Raw genomic sequence first — 19,215 nt, 5'->3', positions numbered from 1 at the left:
CCTTAATCTAGCGGCCTGTCTCCTGAATATTTAGAGTGTGGCATTCCTGCCCAGGACAATGGAGATCATTAAGGAAGCAAGGAAAACTACCACCACAAAGTGCTACGTTGCAAAAAGAAAGATATGTACACTGGTGCAGAACAAAATAAAGGTCTGTTTTAGCCCAACATCTAGCAGAGGAGTTTGGTAAGTCAAATTATTAATCTTTACACCTAGCAGTGATAGAAGCATACACCAGGGTACATCATAGCACAGCTTGTTCACAACACCTATTGTGAAAAGGTTCCTAGAGGGAGCTAAAAAGATCACCCCACCAAGTTCAGTCTCAGCACCATTGTGGAACCTGAACACAGTGCTTACACAACTTGTGGCCAAACCCTTCGAGCCTGTGCATGGGTCGGACCTCAAATCACTCACCCGCATGATAGCATTTCTGATCGCAATCAAGTCACTGTGCAGAGTAAGTGCATTGCAAGTTCTAAGAAAACAGGAACCATATCTGCAAATACACAAGGGAAAGTAGTTCTGAGAGCTAACCCACAGTTCCTACCTAAGATAATTACCAACTTTCATTTCAACAAGAACATTCAGTTGCCTATTCTTTTTAAAGAACCAAAGACCGAAACAGAAAGAGCCCTACACACTTTGGATGCAACAAGGGCTTTGATGTACTATTTACAAGAAACAAAGAGGGTCACCAAGGGAAACCAGTTATTTGTCTTGTTTGCAAAAGGAACCAAAGGGAAACCAGTTGCCAAGGGAACAATCTCAAAATGGATTGAGGAAAGGATTCAAACTTTCTATACTACAGCAGGAATAGCATTACCCACATGACCAAAAGCCCTCGCTAGACTAGCATTCCTCTGAAACGTACTCATGGACATCATGTGTGCACCAGTGTCTTGGGCATCACCACACACCTTTTCAAAGCATTTCTGTGTGGATTTTCAAATATCAAGGAGGTACAGGTAGGACAGTGTGTTACAACACTGTTGGAAATGGCCCTTTCTGCAGGGTTATCCCCAAACTTTTTGCCTTTCTTCTCCTATCTTTCAGACCCTCTTTTTGACTCTGGGTGCTTTACCACTGCAAATGAGTGCTGAAGTGCATGTGCTGTCTCCCCTACAACTTGATATAATTGGCCTACACCTGTTTGTTTATTTAATTTACCTGTAAGTCCCTGTAAAATGCTATAACATATACAAAGGCCTGTAAATTAATTGCTACTAGTGGGCCTTCAGGACAGATTGCGCCACCCAGAGAAGTAGCCTTTCAAACCTGTCTCAGGCCTGCTACTGCAGGGCCTCCATGCAGTTTTCTGCCACACTGATTTGGCAAGTCAACCTACTTGCGAAGGCCTACTCCAATTTTACTGCACCTAAGTCACCCCTGAGGTAGGCCTTAGATAGCCCTGTGGGCAGGGTACTGTGTTTGTAAAAGATAGGACACATGTCTTTATGTACAACATGTCCTAGAAGTGACAAACAGCCTGTTTAGTTTCTCACTACTGTGAGTGCTGCTCCTCTCATAGGATTACTTTGGAAATGCCCTGACATATGTCTAAATTGTATCTTATGATCTATGAGGAATAGCATGGGCATGCTTAGTATGTTTGGAATGGTAGTGAGAATTCCTACTTTTGGTGTAGGTGGAGTGACAGCTCCACTTGATGCCATCACACAGGAGGGGCTAGGTGGGACCGAAAAGGCATTTGAATACTGATAGTCTCCCTGGACTGGGGAGAGGAAGGGTTGTTCACACCTTACATTTGAATGTGTCCTGCCCTCACACAATGGACTGATTACCCTCTATAGATGTCTGAAGACAGAGCTGAGTTGAAAGGATGCTGTGCTTGACTTGAAAGTGCTTCTTTGAAGTTGACCCCTGAAGAAAGGTATTTTTGAGCATAAGAAGGATTCTTGCCTCCTGAGAGGAAGAGCACTGTTGGAACTGGGACTGAACCTTTGTCAGAGGGACTGCTGGACTGCACAAAGGACTTGTCTGGACTGCTCTTCTCTTGTTGCCCCGCTGCCTAGTGTCTGCTGGGTGGCCCAATGGACTCGCCTGGATTCCTTTTCTGTATGTTGCCCTGCTTCCAGCTGCCCTACTGACTGTGGGGGCCCTAGGTCCTGTGGGATTGTCAGGATGGAACGCCATAGTAACATGCATGTGCTGGCCTCCCTACTTTATCCTCACTGCAAGTGTTCTCCTGGGACTAGTTGGCCCAGAGATGGCCAGGAGCACAGAGAGTGGCCCAACCAGACCATCTTCTTTCATTGATGTATTCTGCTGTCACTGGAAAGTGCTTTTTGGTGGCTCTACTTGAGCGCTTTTGAACGCTCTGTTTGTCTCCTTGCCAAGCAAGCGCATGCGGGTACTTGTATTCCCCCTTGACTTCCTTTTTGCCGAGTTTGGTGCGTGGAGAGCGCTCTGCCCTCTATAGCTCCAGGGACAGGCAGTGACAGTCCGTTAGCTGGCCTCTTCACCGAGGCGGGCCTGAGGGAGGGCCACCGACAAGCCTGTTGCAGCCTGCCTGGCCCCAAGGAGAGTCCAAGGTGAGCCAGGCCCCAGGGAAGTCCTCCTGCTGCCTCGCACTCCTTTGTAGGCGGCCCTGCATCCTCTCACCAGAAGGGGCTGGGCTGTTGGCGGGGAGGACCGAGCGAGGCTTCCCTGCGTGAGACTGATCAGTACTTTGTTGCCTCATAACGGGTAGGTCCCCCACATAGGCCCCTGTCGCCACCAGGCAGCGGCTTCATGCTTCGCATCAGAAACTTGCCCATAGGCCATATCAGAGGTAGCAATTGCACATGAACCCTGGCACTCTACCTTCACCTGCCAAAGTATCCTGTTCACGTTCAGGCTCTCTGTGCCCATGTGGGCTTGCCGTTATGAAGAGGGTTACAGTGACTATTGTCTTAGGAGGACACAGAGTGGCAAGACATTTGTTGCTTCATTTTATTCTTGGTGAGCTGTGATAAGATTCCCCATTTTTTGCAATATTGAGGTTCGCTGCAGTAACTGCTCACTAGGTGCCATACTTATGTTGTTATTGCTTTGATCTCCGGGTATGCATCGTATTGGCACTTGCATAAGAATTATGATATCTGTGAGACCGTGATGCTCAGGAGACACCTGTGATACCCTAGCTGCTGTGCCTTATACCCTGACGTAATGTATGATGATATTTTTCTTGCATAAGTGCCTACAGTATTGAGAAATAATATCATGTTGGTCTATGATATATGTGCAGAAGTGAAACCTTATGCTCAGTGCTATGATCTATGTTGTTGGCATGTAATTTATGTTCAATATGTTATATTTTCATACCCCTTGGTGTGGAGTCTCTTTCTTGGTGTATTTATGGAGTCACTGGTGTGAGTGTGTTACACAGACCCTTTACACCTGACTTCTAGAGGTAAGCCTGACTTCTCTGTGCCAAGCTACCGGGGTTGAGCACAGGTTATCTTTGGTGTGTGACGTACTTACTCTGACTAGAGTGATGGTCCCTGCTTGGCTGAGGTGCCTACCCTAGCCAACCAGGGACCCCATTTCCAACAAACACTGTTTGCCAATACTTCCTCATTTCATCCCAACCAACCCGCAGGTAGGGATTCTGTTACATATTCCAATGCACAGCATGTGAATCCATAAAAAGAATTTATGCTGCAAAACAAAATGGTTTGTTACCAGTAGGAGTAGTTTTGCAGCTTGAAGAGTTTTCTGAATTCACATGCGACCCACCCCGCATCCCCAGAAATGGGAGATATCGCAACCAGAGGGAAGGAGGGGAGAGGGGGAAGGGGAAAAAATATATATCTCAAAGAAAAAAGAATCTGAAGATGGTGACTATGCACAGAAACATCCGGGGCGCTGTGACGTCATACAGAGGAAGGGCATATTACCAAATGGTGGTTGACGATGTCCAAAAAAGAAGATACGAAAAAAAGACAATTCCGGATCCAGTCACTAGATGGCGGAATAATGCTCAGCATGTGAATCCAGAAAACTCTTTAAGCTGCAACAATACTCCTACTTGTAAGTAACCCTTTCGTTTCCCACCATCAGCTGCACATCTGCAAGCTATCCTTGACAAAAGTGACAGATTGTCAATTCCTTTTTGCTAATGTTGACGTTGAGATGTGCAGCTCACCATGCTTTTTACTGTAAAAATTGTCCTCCATTTTGAGATTATTCATTTATTTTTTGGGTCTGGAAATTTCAATGGTTTCTTCTAAAGAGGGGTAAAAAATTTAAAGCGTGCGCACATTATTACAGACAAATGTCTGGGTGATCTACTTTTGGAGTGTTTGCAGTGTTGAGGGTTCAGGTTCAGAATGCTGCTAGCACCTGTGCTATCTGTGCACTCATTCATACTAAAGTCATTCAAGAGAACGAGGTCAAAGGTTTTAAGACTTGCACAGACAATGCTGGTGAAATTTAAATCACATTTTTGTGGCTTCTTAGAAGTCTTGCATTCAGACCATCCTCACACATCAAAACACCATAAAGAGAATGAAAAATATTTTTCTTCTTTCCATTGGGTGACGTAGCAGGGGATTTCATGAATGAATGGTCTGAATTCTCTGCCTCAGAGCCTGTCATGAGAAAGTGTTGATTCCTCAAATCCTCCGGGTTAAAGAGCATCTTTGGAGGCAAATCAAGACAATTCGTGAGGTCATCTTTGTATTGTTGAGTATGCCCCAGCTGAGAAACTTTATTGCCCGCTGTTGAAGCCAATTCTATTTATCTGGTACTACCTGCCCCTTCATCACATTGATGACTTTAATCTCGGGCAACCTGTCAAACCCCTAACCATGCATGCTGGCTCCAACTCTTCCAAAAGTGATGATAGTGGCTTTGTTGGTGCTAGGTGATTTGTCGATACCATGAGATTTTGGTGCCAAATCGGAGGTGAGTGGATTAGGCTTCATTGCTAATGCTCACTCCAGTGACAAATACATTGTCATGCTCTGCCAAAACAAATTGACAATTTTGGAGAGAAGCTGAAACCTGCTATTTATAAAAAAAAAAAATCTCAAATCCAAAGGCTAGCCATGGGGACCTTTACATAAATTATGCTGATGCCTTGAGTTTACCTTAACCTTATCCTCTTGGGATGAGGATGATGATAGGGAGGCAAAAATCCTGCTTCTTTCAGATGATTTTAAAGTGTCCTCCTGCTGGACCTCCAAATGCGAGTAGTGTGGACTCCGTACTTAAAGGAGAATTTCTAACTCTGGAAGACCCTTCCCATTTGTAGTACGGCCCCCTCATTGTTTTGGGTGTGAAGGCACCTGCAGACGTCTTTGAAATTGCCCTTTTCTTTGCCCAGATGAAGGACAATTTGTTTCTGAAATTTTAACAGAGAAATCACAGGTTTCAGATTTTTACTGTGAGCTCTGTTAGATACTACTAAGGGAGCTTGTGAAATCTCCACTCTGTCCTTCTAGTCAGCTGACAAGCTGCAAATAAGCCTGCACTTCTTACAGCTCCCCTTAGGTGTGTCTGTCTTCTGGCGTTAGTTGCCTATGTTTTGAACAATTCCACATTGAAGTTCAAAAGAGTAGGTGTGGTGTTCCACACCTTGTTCGCATTTGGCAGTGTTTGCATGGAGGGCATGTTATGCACTTTAGTCCTCTTCTGTATGAGAGCAGATGCAGAGCTAGTTTTGAAATTTCAATAAATGAGAGCAACGCTTTCCATCATTGCATAATCATTAATTAATAATGTTCTCATCCCTGTCTTGGTAAAGGACTGTAATTCTTACATAACCCTTCGTAGAATAGTCTAACCACATCCAGTATTCTGAAAACACATCTTTACTATCATTCATCCTATTGAGGACAACCCATCTATAGCCAACGCCCTTTTTTCCACTAGCGCAATGTATTGCAAATAAAATCCATTTCACTCTGTTTTTGTTGTTGCATAAGATGCTACCAATCAGTTGATTCCAGGAAAAGCCTGATAAATTTATCAAAGTGCTTAGAATTTTGTAACTGTAAACACAGACCAGATTTTATACAAAACAATAGTTTGTGGCCTTTGGAGGGCAACGTGTAGAGAAGGTTGACCTCAAAAGTGTTTATTTGTTTTTTTGTTTTTTGTTTTTTTAATGTCGATGGCAGTTTGTTTTAAGCAGTGATATTGACTAAGCCCGTACCATATGATCCAGGCCCATTCTGCAAGAGATAAATAATTGTACATGTCATTGTGGTTCATGCAGTTAAGGACTTGCCCATGGCCATAACAGTAACATTGTTGTGTGAACTCTGATGCCAAAGCCATCATCCATTTGGATACACCAGTCTTTTGGATTTGCGCCTTTGGGAGACTGGTCTTGCTTTGCTACACTGTTTCCAAGGTACTGCTTTCTTGTTATTTTAAGGTGCTTAGCACTCTACATGCCGAGTAGGCAAATGAACGCTTATTGCTTTCATGGCGGCATTTAGCGTGAACTTTTCACATTTTCCCAGCTGGCACTGACCTGCTTGCACTTAAGTCCGATTCATCTGTGTGAATCTGTTGGGTGCCCTCTGATGCCTTGAGTTGAGGGATCATTCTGTTATGCATCTGATCATGGGGATGTGATAGGAGAAATTAACCGGACATACTGCTTTGTTTCAGCAATGCATTTAATTAAGATCTTTTTCACTTTACTTTTATAAAAGTGAAGGCTTTATGCTAACAGTTCCTTTAGTAGCGTTGCCAGCCTTGCACCAGTTTGATTGAGACAACTCATTTCCATGATTTGCAGACCTTGTACGTTGAGCTTTTAAAAATAATTTATTCTTATTTTTTGTATGTTTTTTATTTTTTTAGAGTATATTGTCCTGTATTGGAGAAGTTGCAGAAATAGTGAAAGGTAAGACTAACTTTGTGCACTCCTTACCATTTGACAGGTTTTGTTATCTATTATTATTGGATGTTTACCAAGTTGTCCTGCTTTCATCACATTTTATTTTCATTTTTTTTACGTGTTGTGCTGCTCAAGCAGTGCAAATCCTATATCCTTTGCTGTAAGAAGGCTAAACTTAAATGTAGTCTTTCCCCTGCTGTTAATTTTATAATTTTTGTAAACAATGCAAAGGGTGGGAGTAGGGAAAGTGGTGTTCAGAGAATAGAAAACCTTGTCCCAATGAATAGTATTTAAAAGTGTTGAGAGGATTGTACAGCAGCCTGGCAGTTGCCCTTTGTTTAAAGTGTGTACCTAAGATGTTGACTAGTACAGCCTAATTATAAAAATCACAGCTTTATAGCCTGGATAAGTAGTGCATATGCATGTGTGGTTGACATATATGACGTGAGCATGTGACTATTCCCTTTTTTTTATTTTTTTTACTGCATGATTCTCTTCTGTATTCATGCTCTGTTCAGTATTCTGATATCTAGTCATTGGGTCTAGCAACTTTAATTTTTTTTTCTTTTCTTTTGGGCATTGATCAGAGGAGTTGTCATGTGGACAAACTTTGATATCAAACATAAGCCCGCAGTGGCTTAATATGTGGTCGCCCTCTCTAGATATTTTTTCAGTTCTAAGGTAGTAATGGGAGGTGAGGGTCTTCAAAAGAAGATGTGGAGTGCCGCACCAAGATTTGGAAGACAGACTAAGATAGATAATGAATTGAAGAGATGGCCAGAAAAACACACAATCGATGAGCAATCTGCATTAAAAAAAAAACAAATGAGACAGGCTTTTCTGTTAGGCTTGGACTGCACAGGGAGGGAAGGAGTCTGATGGTTATCCCTGGGTTGAGTTTCGCAACCAGGAGTTGGGGAACATACTCATTTTGGTTTCTGTCCAAATTGCTATAGTAAATTGGCACAGGATATCCAAAGATGTTTGCAATATTTACTTTCTAAAGAACCTACAGTGTCTGTAAGGCATGAGGTTTTCCTTTGAAAACCTTGAAGGTGAGGGAGAAACAGCACTGGGGTCATTGCTTGATGTTGCAGATCAAATTGCTCTCTTGAAAGACCTGAGTTTAATAGATGAAGGGAGCATGAGATGTTGAAAGAGATTAGAGGCCCAGGGAGAGCAGAAAGGATCCAGCATTAACGATACAAATGTTCTGAAAAGCTTTGGCGACAATGAAAAAGTGTGCACCAACAATGCTGCATTGTTCTCTGTCTGAGCAGAGAAAATCTGATAAGACAAACACCTAGCGACTTTGGTGCCACTTCGAAATGCCGAGTGCTTCAAAGAGCTCCTTTACATTTGAAGCCAAAGACATATGGGAGTTTAACAGATGAAGAGGAGCATGAGATTTTGAAAGAGACGAAAGAGGCCCAGGGCGGGCAGAAAGGATCCAACAATAATGATACAAATGCTCTGAAAAAGTTTGGAGACCATGAAAAAGCGTGCAGCAACAATGCCGCATGGTTGTACTGTGTCGGAGCTGAGAAAATCTGATAAGACAAACAACTGGCGACTTTGGTGTCACTTTGAATGCCGAGTGCTTCAAAGAGCTGCTCTGAACTGGAAACCAAATACACCACTGAGGGCAAACCTTCACTCTGTCTCAGCCCTGGAAGAGGATCATGATCAGAGGAATTAAAAGGATCATTATAAGGGAAGAGACGTGGTGTCATCTTTAAAAATTAGTCTGCAATCGACCTGAAACTGACGGTACATAGTCTTGATGTTGAGGGTAGAAAGCGCTGTCTTGAGGCTGAGAAATCGTACTTAATACCTTCTAAGAGGCCTAGTGAAGAGGTAGCTATATCTAGCGAAGGAAATTCCTCTGGCAAACAAAGCACAAGAGGAACTGCAGCATGAGGAAGGTCACCAACCTCCAGTAGAAAAGGGCTCAATTGGGAATGAAGTTATATTTGGCAGGATCTACAAACAGACATACTGGGGGAGGAAGTGGGCTCCTCGGCATCAAAACCCTTACCACCAAATGCTCTTTCATTATATCATGCAGTAGTGAAGAGGGCAGCAGACACCTCCTGGGAGCATCTGAAGGATGAACAGTCTGAGGTTTACACCTTACTGGAGACTTTGTTCCCAAAGCAAAATAGAAATTGGTTCCTGCCATGATTATTGACTTTCATGACCGGATGCGTTTAGAGAGCCAGCCTCTTCTAAGGCAAGGAGAGTGAGAGTGAGAGAGAGAGTGAGAGAGAGAGTGAGAGAGAGAGAGAGAGTGAGAGAGAGAGAGAGAGAGAGAGAGAGAGAGAGAGAGAGAGAGAGAGAGAGAGAGAGAGAGAGAGAGAGAGAGAGAGAGAGAGAGAGAGAGAGAGAGAGAGAGAGAGAGAGAGAGAGACCGAGACCATAATGTAACTAGGAAGAGCAGCCACACCATAGTGTATTGCCAACTGAAATGCGTTACTCATCAGATAGGGTCACCAACATTGGATCAGGTTGATGAGTTTATGCTACACTCACCGAAATAGAAGAGCAATTAGGTATAGACAGTCATCCACGAGGGGAAGACCATTGCTAACATGTCGAAGATACTCTGCATGCTGCTGACACATCTAGTAGATAGCTATGTATGAGCACGATACTAAGAAGGAAGCCACACACCCTTTGCATGGAAGAATCTCTTTGGACCAGCTTTGGATGACTCCTTACAGGGAATGAAAAAGGGCCATTAAACAGCAAAAATTGATAGAAGCACTGCAGGCGAGAGATTCTTTTTGACGAAGTGCACCAATCAACTGAAAGCCTATAGGACATCCAGGTTTGCAACTGCAGCACTGGGCACTCAATCTCCATGTTGGTTAGAGGAAAGGGGCATTCCTCAAGGGGATGCGGCACATCAAATAAATAACTCACACAGAAGTTCCTCTCAACATTTAACATCAGTAAGGGGCAGATGTGGAGGTTTCTTCAGGAATGGTGAAAGATTAGCTGTATTAAATAGGTATGCTGCTATTGCATGCAATTGGGAAAAATACCCCCGCCACTCCAAAAAAGCAAAGTTGCAAGACAGATCATCACCAGACCACTAATGCAAGAAGAGCAAGGATCTTTTTAAAGATGTGGGTAATGGAGAAAGTGCAGAAAAAGTGCAACCAGGGAGTTTTTGTAATGTCTCTTTCAATGCCAAACTGTGAGCGGACATCAAGGCTGATAAAATACCTAAGGTACTTGAACATGTTTTGAACACTCAAAAGTTCAAAATGATGGTGTTATAGGAAGTGATTCCAATGCTACTCAAGTGAAGCTGCAGTGCAGTTATAAATCTAAAAGATGTCTACTTACATATTTAAGTGTTTAAAAATCAATTGAAATATCTCAAGTTTGTAATAAGAAACTCACTTTTAATTCTAAATCTTACCCCTTGAGAGAAAGTCAGCAGCAAGAGTGTTCTAGCTGTGATAGCAGCACAATCAAGGAGCCAAGGGATACACATTTGACACTACTTAAATGACTAGTTGTTGACGGCAGGCTCATACAAACAGTAGCATACAGTGTAAAGCAGGTGATAAGTCAACATGCTTGTTGGGCTTGTCACCGAAGATGGAGAAATAATCCCCACTCCCTTTGAAGACTTAGATCTTTATGGGAGCAGAGCTAGACTTGAACCAGGCCAAGATTCAAGAGTTTTGGCGCTGGCCTATACCTGGCGTCACAATCTTGAACAGCGAAAACTGTGCTAAAGATGTTAGGAATAGTAGCATCATGTGCTCTCCAAAAAGCATTTGCTAATTTACATAGGAGAACCTTACGGGTCACGAGCAACAAGGAATTGATATGATCTATTGATTGTCACAGGGAAATTGTTCAAGGTACAACAGTGGTGAACGATGGGGAAGATAACAGAAGGCAGGGACTTCTAACCACCAGTTCCCCAAATTGATCACCTCCATGGATGCCGCACACACAGAGGAGCTCAAGATCAGAAGATCATTGATACCAGACAAGCTGTTTAAGTCCTAATTGTGTTAAACTGAAAATAGTGCATCTAGCATTAAAATCGCTTCATGAAGAAGTGACAAAGATGGTGCAGGTTCTGTGGACAACACCACAGTAATGTATTTAGACAAAAAGGGGAGCACAATGTAGTATGCCCTATCGAGGATAGCAGAGGAGTTGTTGAACTTGGGGGAAAAAAAAAACCTTTCAGAGCACTACATCTTTCAAAAGAGCAGGTCTGAGAAGCCAACAGGTTCCGCAGATAAGGGGGGTTTTGCTTTAGAATGAGACTCGAGAAGTAACACACAAACTTCTTCGAGATCTGCAGAATCCTCATATAGGTCTGTTCCCCACACATGCAAACGTCTTTCCAACAATCCCAAAGGTCACAGTAGTGATCAACAGATGCAGGCAAACAAACATGACTGTGCTAGCCCTGCACTGTGTCTGACACATATGGTAACACAACACATATGGTATTCATACTCGATGGAGATGGCAAACAGAATAATTAAGATACAGTTTTCCCAAAACCTCGTAGCCTTACAAGAGGAAGTGTGTGTTACCCAGAACCAGCCATCAACAGGCTAGCAACTCCTGATGGTTTAGAATTTAGCCATCCAAACAATTGATAGGTTATTTCAGAGGCCAGACACCCCACTGCAAGCAAGTGCTGTGCAGCTAAGTGGACCAGGTTTAAGCACTAGTGAATAAAAGAAATCCTCCAAAATGATTAACAGGTGATACAACAATCATCAAATTACTGGACTCAGAATTATTTTGCATCTCTATATGGATACCTATCCGGCTTAGTTGCATATATACTAGGACCTTCAGGAAAAACCTTTAGCTATACCAGTGTTTGAAAAGGTTCCTAAAAGGGAAAAATATATTTGGCTTTAAGTTCAGCTCAAACTGCTTTTTGGAGCTGAACCTGGTACTGGCACAGCTTATAAGACTGCAGTTTGAGCCAGTGCATACAGCAGATCTGAAATACTGTGCACTAATGACTTCTTAATCACAATCCCGTTCTTGCATAGAGTTAATATTTTAAAGGCCTTGACCATTCAGGAACCTTACTTCCAGATAAACAAGGATGGAGTAGTGAGAACCAGTCTAGCAGTTAACCTATTTTTTCCAGTTGCTAAAGACACCTGCATAGAAGACCTTTATAAATGCCATATGTAAGAAGAGCTGTCCTATATTACATATAGGAAACAAGGTTTTCAGGAAAATCAAATGCTTCTTGTGCACTCTCTAGCAGCAAACCAAGATCTCCCAGGTTCTGAGAGGAGAGCTGTGAGATGAATAGTGCAGAGCATCCAAACAAATCAAACACAAGGGAGAAAATCTTCTGATTTGCAAACCTGGTTGGATGGACTGAGAATATTGTAGGTGTGGTTGGAAGTGCAATTGAAGGCATACAAGCAGTTTCTGATGGATACAACTACCTGTGGATTCCTCACCTAATGAATACTCCCATGGCGCCAGCATTCGACGGAAATCTTCTTACTAGTCTCTGCACGTCGACGAGGACGTCACTCTTGCCCACGCGACGCCGTCTGACGTCATACAGGCAATAAGAGGTCCTTGCCGACGTGCCGATGACAGTTCCCTTTTTTCCGTGCATTCGAAACGGTTATCTTCGAGGGAGCTACTGTTACCTTCGTGGTTACAGTGTATTGTCTGCTGCGTAGTCTTCTCTGCGGTAATAATGTCTCAGAGGAAGTCGGGTTTCAAGCCCTGTCGAGAGTGTGGGGGCAAGATGTCTGTTACAGATCCTCACTCCGACTGTCTATGGTGTTTGAGCTCCGACCACGACGTCTCGACTTGCGATTCATGTCAACACATGAATCCGAAGGCCCTCAAAGAGCGTGAGGCCAAGTTATTCATGGCAAAGTCAAAGAAGAAGGAGAAACATCATAAGAAGTCTTCTTCGCCAAGGTCTCACCGGCGTCATCGAGACTCCCGGCGCCGTAGAGACTCACGACGTCATTCCAGCAAGGAGTCTCGTTCGAGGTCACCTTCGGCTCGGCGTCGGAAGACTTGGGAGGTCAGCTCCACGGTCACGCCGCATCCTTCGACGCCGTTGCCCTCTCCGGCGTCACCGACTTCGCCTGGTCAGGCGTCGGTGATTGAGGTGGTGCAGCCTCTTGTGTTTTCTCCGGCGTCGCAGACGTCGAGGCCGGCGTCGGGGTCGCCCTCGATCCAGGCACCCCAGTATCCGGCTTTTCCCACTCCTGGAGCCGATAGTACCGCGTTTCTTAATGCGATGTATACCATCTTTAAGCAGATGGCTCCAGGAGTTGCTCCGGCTGGTCCTTCGGGGCCCTTGGCCTTTTCGTTGGGTGATCCTGCGCCTCTTCGGCCGGCACCCTTTATGCCCTTTCTCCCTTTTGGGAATGTGGGCTCGGCGCCGGTGCCGGCGTCGGTGGCCACTCCGGTGGCTTCGGATGTTTCGGCCCCGGAGGTTGCCCTTCCGTCGAAGTCAGGATTTTGCCCTGTGACTCCGGTTGGTCCATCGGCTCCAAGACCTCATCCTCCGGCTCCTGCCTCGGCGCCGAAGCTGCCTGTGGCGCCGGACGCGGCGTCAGATGCTTCTGGAGATCGGCGGCGTTCTTCGACGTCGGCGGAGGCCATGTCGACTCCGCGTATCGAGGAGAGACTTCCTTCGAGGAGGCGTGCTCTCCGTCTTTTAGAAGAGCAGGAGTACCAGCGAGTCCTAGAGGAGGGAGAGATTGAGGACTCTGGAGACGGACTGCATGGTCTGGATACAGCCAGTGGGCTGGACACTTCCCCTGAGTGGGACCTTTCATCTCCAGGGGAATATACGGAGGAGGCTGCTTCCTTTCATGCTGTGGTGAGGAAGGCAGCGAGCTTTTTGGACCTGCCTTTGCCGGTGGCAGAGGCGAAGCAGAATTTGCTGACAGAGGTATTGCATCCGGCCTCTGCTGCAGCTGAGCCTCTCTTGCCATTTAATGAGGCTTTGCTGGATCCGGTGTTGGAGGTGTGGAAGAAGCCGATGTCTTCCTCGGCCGTTCATAGGGCTGTGGCCAGGAGGTATCGAGCTGCACCATCTGACCCTGGCTTTCTCTCTAGACACCCTACGCCGGAGAGCTTGGTGGTGCAAGCCTCCTGTTCCTCAAAGTCAGCGCCTGGTTCCTTCCCGACGGTGCCTGGAGACAGACTCCAAGAAACTGGATGCGCAGTCCAAGAAAATATTTTCGTCATGCAGTTTGGCGTTGAAGGCCACCAACGCAACGTGCATTCTGGGGAGGTACATCCATGCTCTGATGGATGATATTTCGTCTTCATTTACGGAGCTCCCCCAGGGTCTCTTGGATGTGGTCTCGGACGCCCAGGCTGCCGCGACCCAGATTATCCAGTCTGGGCTGGACACGACCGACTCGGTGGCCAGGGCGATGGGCACGGCTGTGGTGGCAAGAAGACAGGCCTGGCTCCGAAACTCAGGGTTCTCTGCGGATGTGCAGTCGACCCTGCTGGACCTCCCGTTTGATGGGGACAGACTGTTTGGAGCCAAGGCAGATTCGGCCTTGGAACGATTTAAGGAGAGCAGAGCCACAGCCAAATCGTTAGGACTGCAAGCTCCTTCTTCCTCTGCCTCTTCTAGATTTTTCAGGAGGTTTCGGGGATTTGGGCGTGGCTCTTATTCCTCTTCCTTTCGGGGGAGGTTCCAGCAACCCGCCTCTTCCCTCCCCTATAGGTCATTTAGAGGGAGGGGGAGGGGTGGGGTCCGTACCAGAGGAGCCTCTCAACAGCACTCTGCCTCTTCCTCGTCCTCTGGAGGGGTGCAGCAGGGGAAGCAGCCTTAGGCTTCCACCGTTTCCCACTCACTCCTCTCCTGTAGGGGGAAGATTACAGCATTTTCTCCACAAGTGGAAGTCTATCACAACGGACACTTGGGTTCTTGGCATTGTGGGAAAAGGCTACGCCCTTCCCTTTCGGGAGTTCCCGCCCCTCATCCCGCCCCGCCCATCTTATTGTTCAGAAGAACACCTCCTGTTGCTAGAACAGGAGGTTCAAGTCCTCCTTTCAAAGGGCGCGGTAGAGTTGGTCCCAGAGCAGGAAAAGGGTCGAGGTTGTTACTCAAGATACTTCCTGATTCCCAAAAAGGATGGTCAGTTGAGACCAATCCTGGATCTGAGGATCTTGAATTGGTTCCTAAAACAGGAAAAGTTCAAGATGCTGACCCTAGCACAGGTGCTTTTGGCGTTGAACAAGGAAGATTGGATGGTGTCTGTCGACTTGCAGGATGCTTACTTTCATATCCCGATACTCAAGTCGCACAGGAAGTATCTCCGGTTTGTGGTAGGGTCGCAGCACTATCAGTTTGCGGTCCTCCCGTTTGGTCTTACTTCAGCACCTCGAGTCTTCACAAAGGTGATGTCAGTGGTTGCGGCGGAGCTCAGAAGGAAGGGGATAGCATTATTCCCTTACTTGGACGACTGGTTGATCAAAGCCAAGTCCCCGGAGCTTGTGTTGCATCATCTGCAGTCAACAACCCAGTTGTTGTTCGACCTGGGCTTTTCGGTGAACGTGCCCAAATCTCACCTGGAGCCCTCTCAGCGCCTCCTGTTCATAGGGGCAGTACTGGATACAACATTGAGTCGAGCCTTTCCTCCGCCTCAGCGGATTCAAGATATTCAGGAATTGGTTCCAATGTTTCGAAATGGAGCGGTAGTTCCAGTCCTCAAGGTCCTTCGTCTGCTCGGTCTGTTCGCCTCCTGCATTCTGTTGGTCACGCATGCTCGCTGGCACATGAGGGCTCTTCAGTGGTGCCTCCGAAGGCAGTGGTCTCAACACAAGGGAGATTTAGAAGGCACTGTCAAGATCTCCAGAGATGCTGCTGTGGAATTGAAGTGGTGGATTGCGGGCAACAATCTTTCACAGGGAAAGCCGTTCGCGCAGTCGCCACCAGTGGCCACGGTAATAACGGATGCTTCCACCCTAGGATGGGGAGCTCATCTGGGGGATCTGGAGATCAGAGGGCTTTGGTCTCCAGAGGAACAGGTGTTTCATATCAATCTGTTGGAGTTACGGGCTGTACGTCTGGCTCTCAAGGCCTTCCTCCCATCCCTTCGTGGTCAGTCGGTACAGGTCCTGACGGACAATACTACCACGATGTGGTACATAAACAAACAGGGAGGAGTAGGGTCGTACCTTCTCTGCAGAGAAGCTCTTCGGCTATGGTCCTGGGCAAAGGACCATCAGATTTGCTTGGTGGCAAATCATCTGGCCGGGGTCTTGAATGTACGTGCGGACAGTCTCAGTCGCCAATTCTCGGCAGACCACGAGTGGCGTCTCCATCCAGATCAAGTCTGTTTAATCTTCCAGATGTGGGGGTTTCCTCGGATAGATCTGTTTGCCACTCGGGAGAACGCGCATTGCCCGTTATTCTGCAGCCTCCAGTATCCGATGCAGGGAGCGTTGGGGGACGCGTTTCAGATAACCTGGTGCGACCAGTTGCTTTACGCGTTTCCCCCCATACCCTTGATTCCTCGAGTGTTGAGGAAAATTCGCCAAGACCGGGCCCAAGTCATCTTAATAGCTCCGGATTGGCCAAGGAGGGTATGGTACTCCGACCTTCTCCAACTCTCACTGTGCCCTCCGCTCCGTCTCCCTCTCAGGGCAGACCTCCTCTCGCATTCGCAGGGGCAGGTTTTACACCCCAACCTCCAGAGTCTGCACCTACATGCTTGGAGATTGAACGGGGCAACCTGAGTTCCTTCTCTCTCCCGCCTGATGTAGTGGATGTTATCTTAGCGGCCAGGCGACACTCCACTAAATCTATCTACGCTAATAGGTGGTCTAAATTTGTTATGTGGTGTGGAGAGAGACAGATTGATCCCTTACATGCTCATCTCTCACATGTTTTGTCTTTTGCACTGTCTCTAGCGCAGAAAGGTTGTGCAGTGGCTACCATTAAGGGTTATTTGTCGGCCTTGTCAGCCTTCATTTGTCTTCCAGACCAACCGTCGTTATTTAAATCCCCTATTGTTCTCAGATTCTTGAAAGGTCTTCTGAATCAATATCCTCCAAAACCATTCGTTATGCCTCAATGGGATTTGTCCTTGGTCCTGACTTTCCTTATGGGGTCCCCTTTTGAGCCTATGCATTCTTGCCCTTTAAGGTATTTGGTTATTAAAACAGTATTCCTGGTAGCTATAACATCTGCAAGGAGAGTGAGTGAGTTGCAGGCCTTATCGGTTAAACCCCCTTATATAACGTTTTATGGGGATAAGGTGGTGTTGAGGACCAAGGCTGCTTTCCTTCCGAAGGTTGTTTCACCCTTCCATTTGGCTCAGACAATCACTTTGTCCACGTTTTATCCTCCGCCTCATCCTTCAAAGGAGGAAGAAAGACTACATCGCCTGGACCCAAAAAGGGCGTTGAGCTTCTATATCGACAGAATGAAGGATATCAGGCTGGAGGATCAGCTGTTTGTCGGATACGTGGGCAAGAGGAGAGGAAAGGCAGTCCACAAGAGAACACTCTCCAGGTGGGTTGTTCTTTGCATTAAAATCTGTTACTCTTTGGCAAAGAAGGATCCGCCTGAGGGCATTAGAGCTCATTCCACCAGAGCTAAGTCGGCCTCTTCGGCCTTGGCCAGGGGTGTTCCTGTGGTCGACATCTGCAAGGCCGCAACTTGGTCGTCCCTTCACACTTTTGTGAAACATTACTGTTTGGACTCTGAGGTCAGAAGGGACGGTCATTTTGCACGGTCAGTGCTGCAGGATTTCTTGGTTTGACCATTTAGGCACCCACCGCCGGGCGTGGTACTGCTTTGGGACTCTATTCATTAGGTGAGGAATCCACAGGTAGTTGTATCCATCAGAAGAACGAGTTACTTACCTTCGGTAACGACTTTTCTGGTGGATACATTAGCTACCTGTGGATTCCTCACGGTCCCACCCGCCTCCCCGTTGCCTTTTTGGTCTCTCCAAGCAATCCTTGAGTGTGCTCCTTTTGGGTCTTCAAAGTTGCAATACATTTTGCATATATGATATTTGTATATATGTGTATATTTATATATAAATCTATATATATTGTGTATATACATGATTCGTATGTATAAATATATTTATTTGTTAAAAAAAAAAAAAAAAAAGGTTATATTAAATCTACAGCTATTTCATTGCAATGTTGTGTGATTTACAATATTAAGAGATGTTGCTTTGCTCTTTCAATACATTGGGTTATTATTATTCTCATGCACGTAAAAAATGTTGGTACTGTCATCGGCACGTCGGCAAGGACCTCTTATTGCCTGTATGACGTCAGACGGCGTCGCGTGGGCAAGAGTGACGTCCTCGTCGACGTGCAGAGACTAGTAAGAAGATTTCCATCGAATGCTGGCGCCATGGGAGTATTCATTAGGTGAGGAATCCACAGGTAGCTAATGTATCCACCAGAAAAGTCGTTACCGAAGGTAAGTAACTCGTTCTTTTAGCTCATGGAAAAGAATTGAACACAGTCTAGAGTGAATTCTGTTGGTTCAGAAATTGCAAATGAGTAAACAGCAGAGTATAGTTAACTGTAAACCTTTACCTATTGACTAGGGGTATGGTTTGCAGTGCATCTGGTAAATGGCTAGAGTAGATCAGCCTGAAAGGAAAAAGAAATAAGAGCGTAGGTATAGTTATAGGGTAGGAGTTAGAGGGAGAGATGGGTAGGAAAGAGAAGAAGGGAGGGCAGGGCAAAGCAGGAGTGTATCGGCTGCAAAGAAGGTGTACAATTGTAGCCTGATTGCAATGTTAGAACACAGTAGAGTGGTGGGTTTAAGGAGTGAATGAGAATTGTACCCAAGCTTAGTGTTTAAGGGCAGGTAAGGGGAGGGTGACCTTAAGATCCGCTTTAATCTTGTTCCACATATGTGGAAAGGACTTTGTTTTCTTGGCGTGATGAAGTAGTAGTTGGGCACCTCTGAGATATGTAAGCCGTGCTCGGTGTCAGTTTTGCTCAGTGTCTGTGTATAGAGATGCATTCTGAGAATTTCCATTAAAAAAGTATGAGTGTTGAGTGTAAGCGTTGGGTCAGTAGTTGCTAATTGTGTAATCAGTAGATTAAGCACCTGAAGGGCACAGTGTATTACTAGTGAAGTTATGATAAACTCAAGGTTTATTTCTGTATTTGGAAATTGTCATACTTGTGCGCTGACAGAGGTCCAAAAAGTATGACTGCAATTAAAGACATATGCGCAAACATCAGAAGTAGCTAGTCCTAGTCTAGCAGGTGTCCAGTGTGCCTGATGAAGCAGGAACAGTGTGCAGTGCGAGAGAGGTGGTAGAATTTAATTTCTGCCAGCATTAATGCTGGCTGTCTATGGT

General features: G+C 45.7%; 1 protein-coding gene across 5 annotated transcripts in view; it reads left to right on the top strand.

Moving 5' to 3' along the window:
* The window catches only part of PCNX1 (pecanex 1), a 436,152-nt gene that overhangs the window by 125,182 nt on the left and 291,755 nt on the right, over positions 1–19,215 (top strand). For all 5 annotated transcript variants that reach the window (XM_069208962.1, XM_069208959.1, XM_069208961.1 and 2 more), the window contains exon 4: positions 6,823–6,865. In XM_069208962.1, coding sequence (XP_069065063.1) covers positions 6,823–6,865 — 43 coding nt within the window. The remainder of the gene's footprint in view (positions 1–6,822; positions 6,866–19,215) is intronic.

This window comes from Pleurodeles waltl, chromosome 9 (genome assembly GCF_031143425.1).
Source record: "Pleurodeles waltl isolate 20211129_DDA chromosome 9, aPleWal1.hap1.20221129, whole genome shotgun sequence".
Lineage (NCBI taxonomy): Eukaryota > Metazoa > Chordata > Amphibia > Caudata > Salamandridae > Pleurodeles > Pleurodeles waltl.
This window is presented reverse-complemented; position numbering and strand designations above follow the sequence as displayed.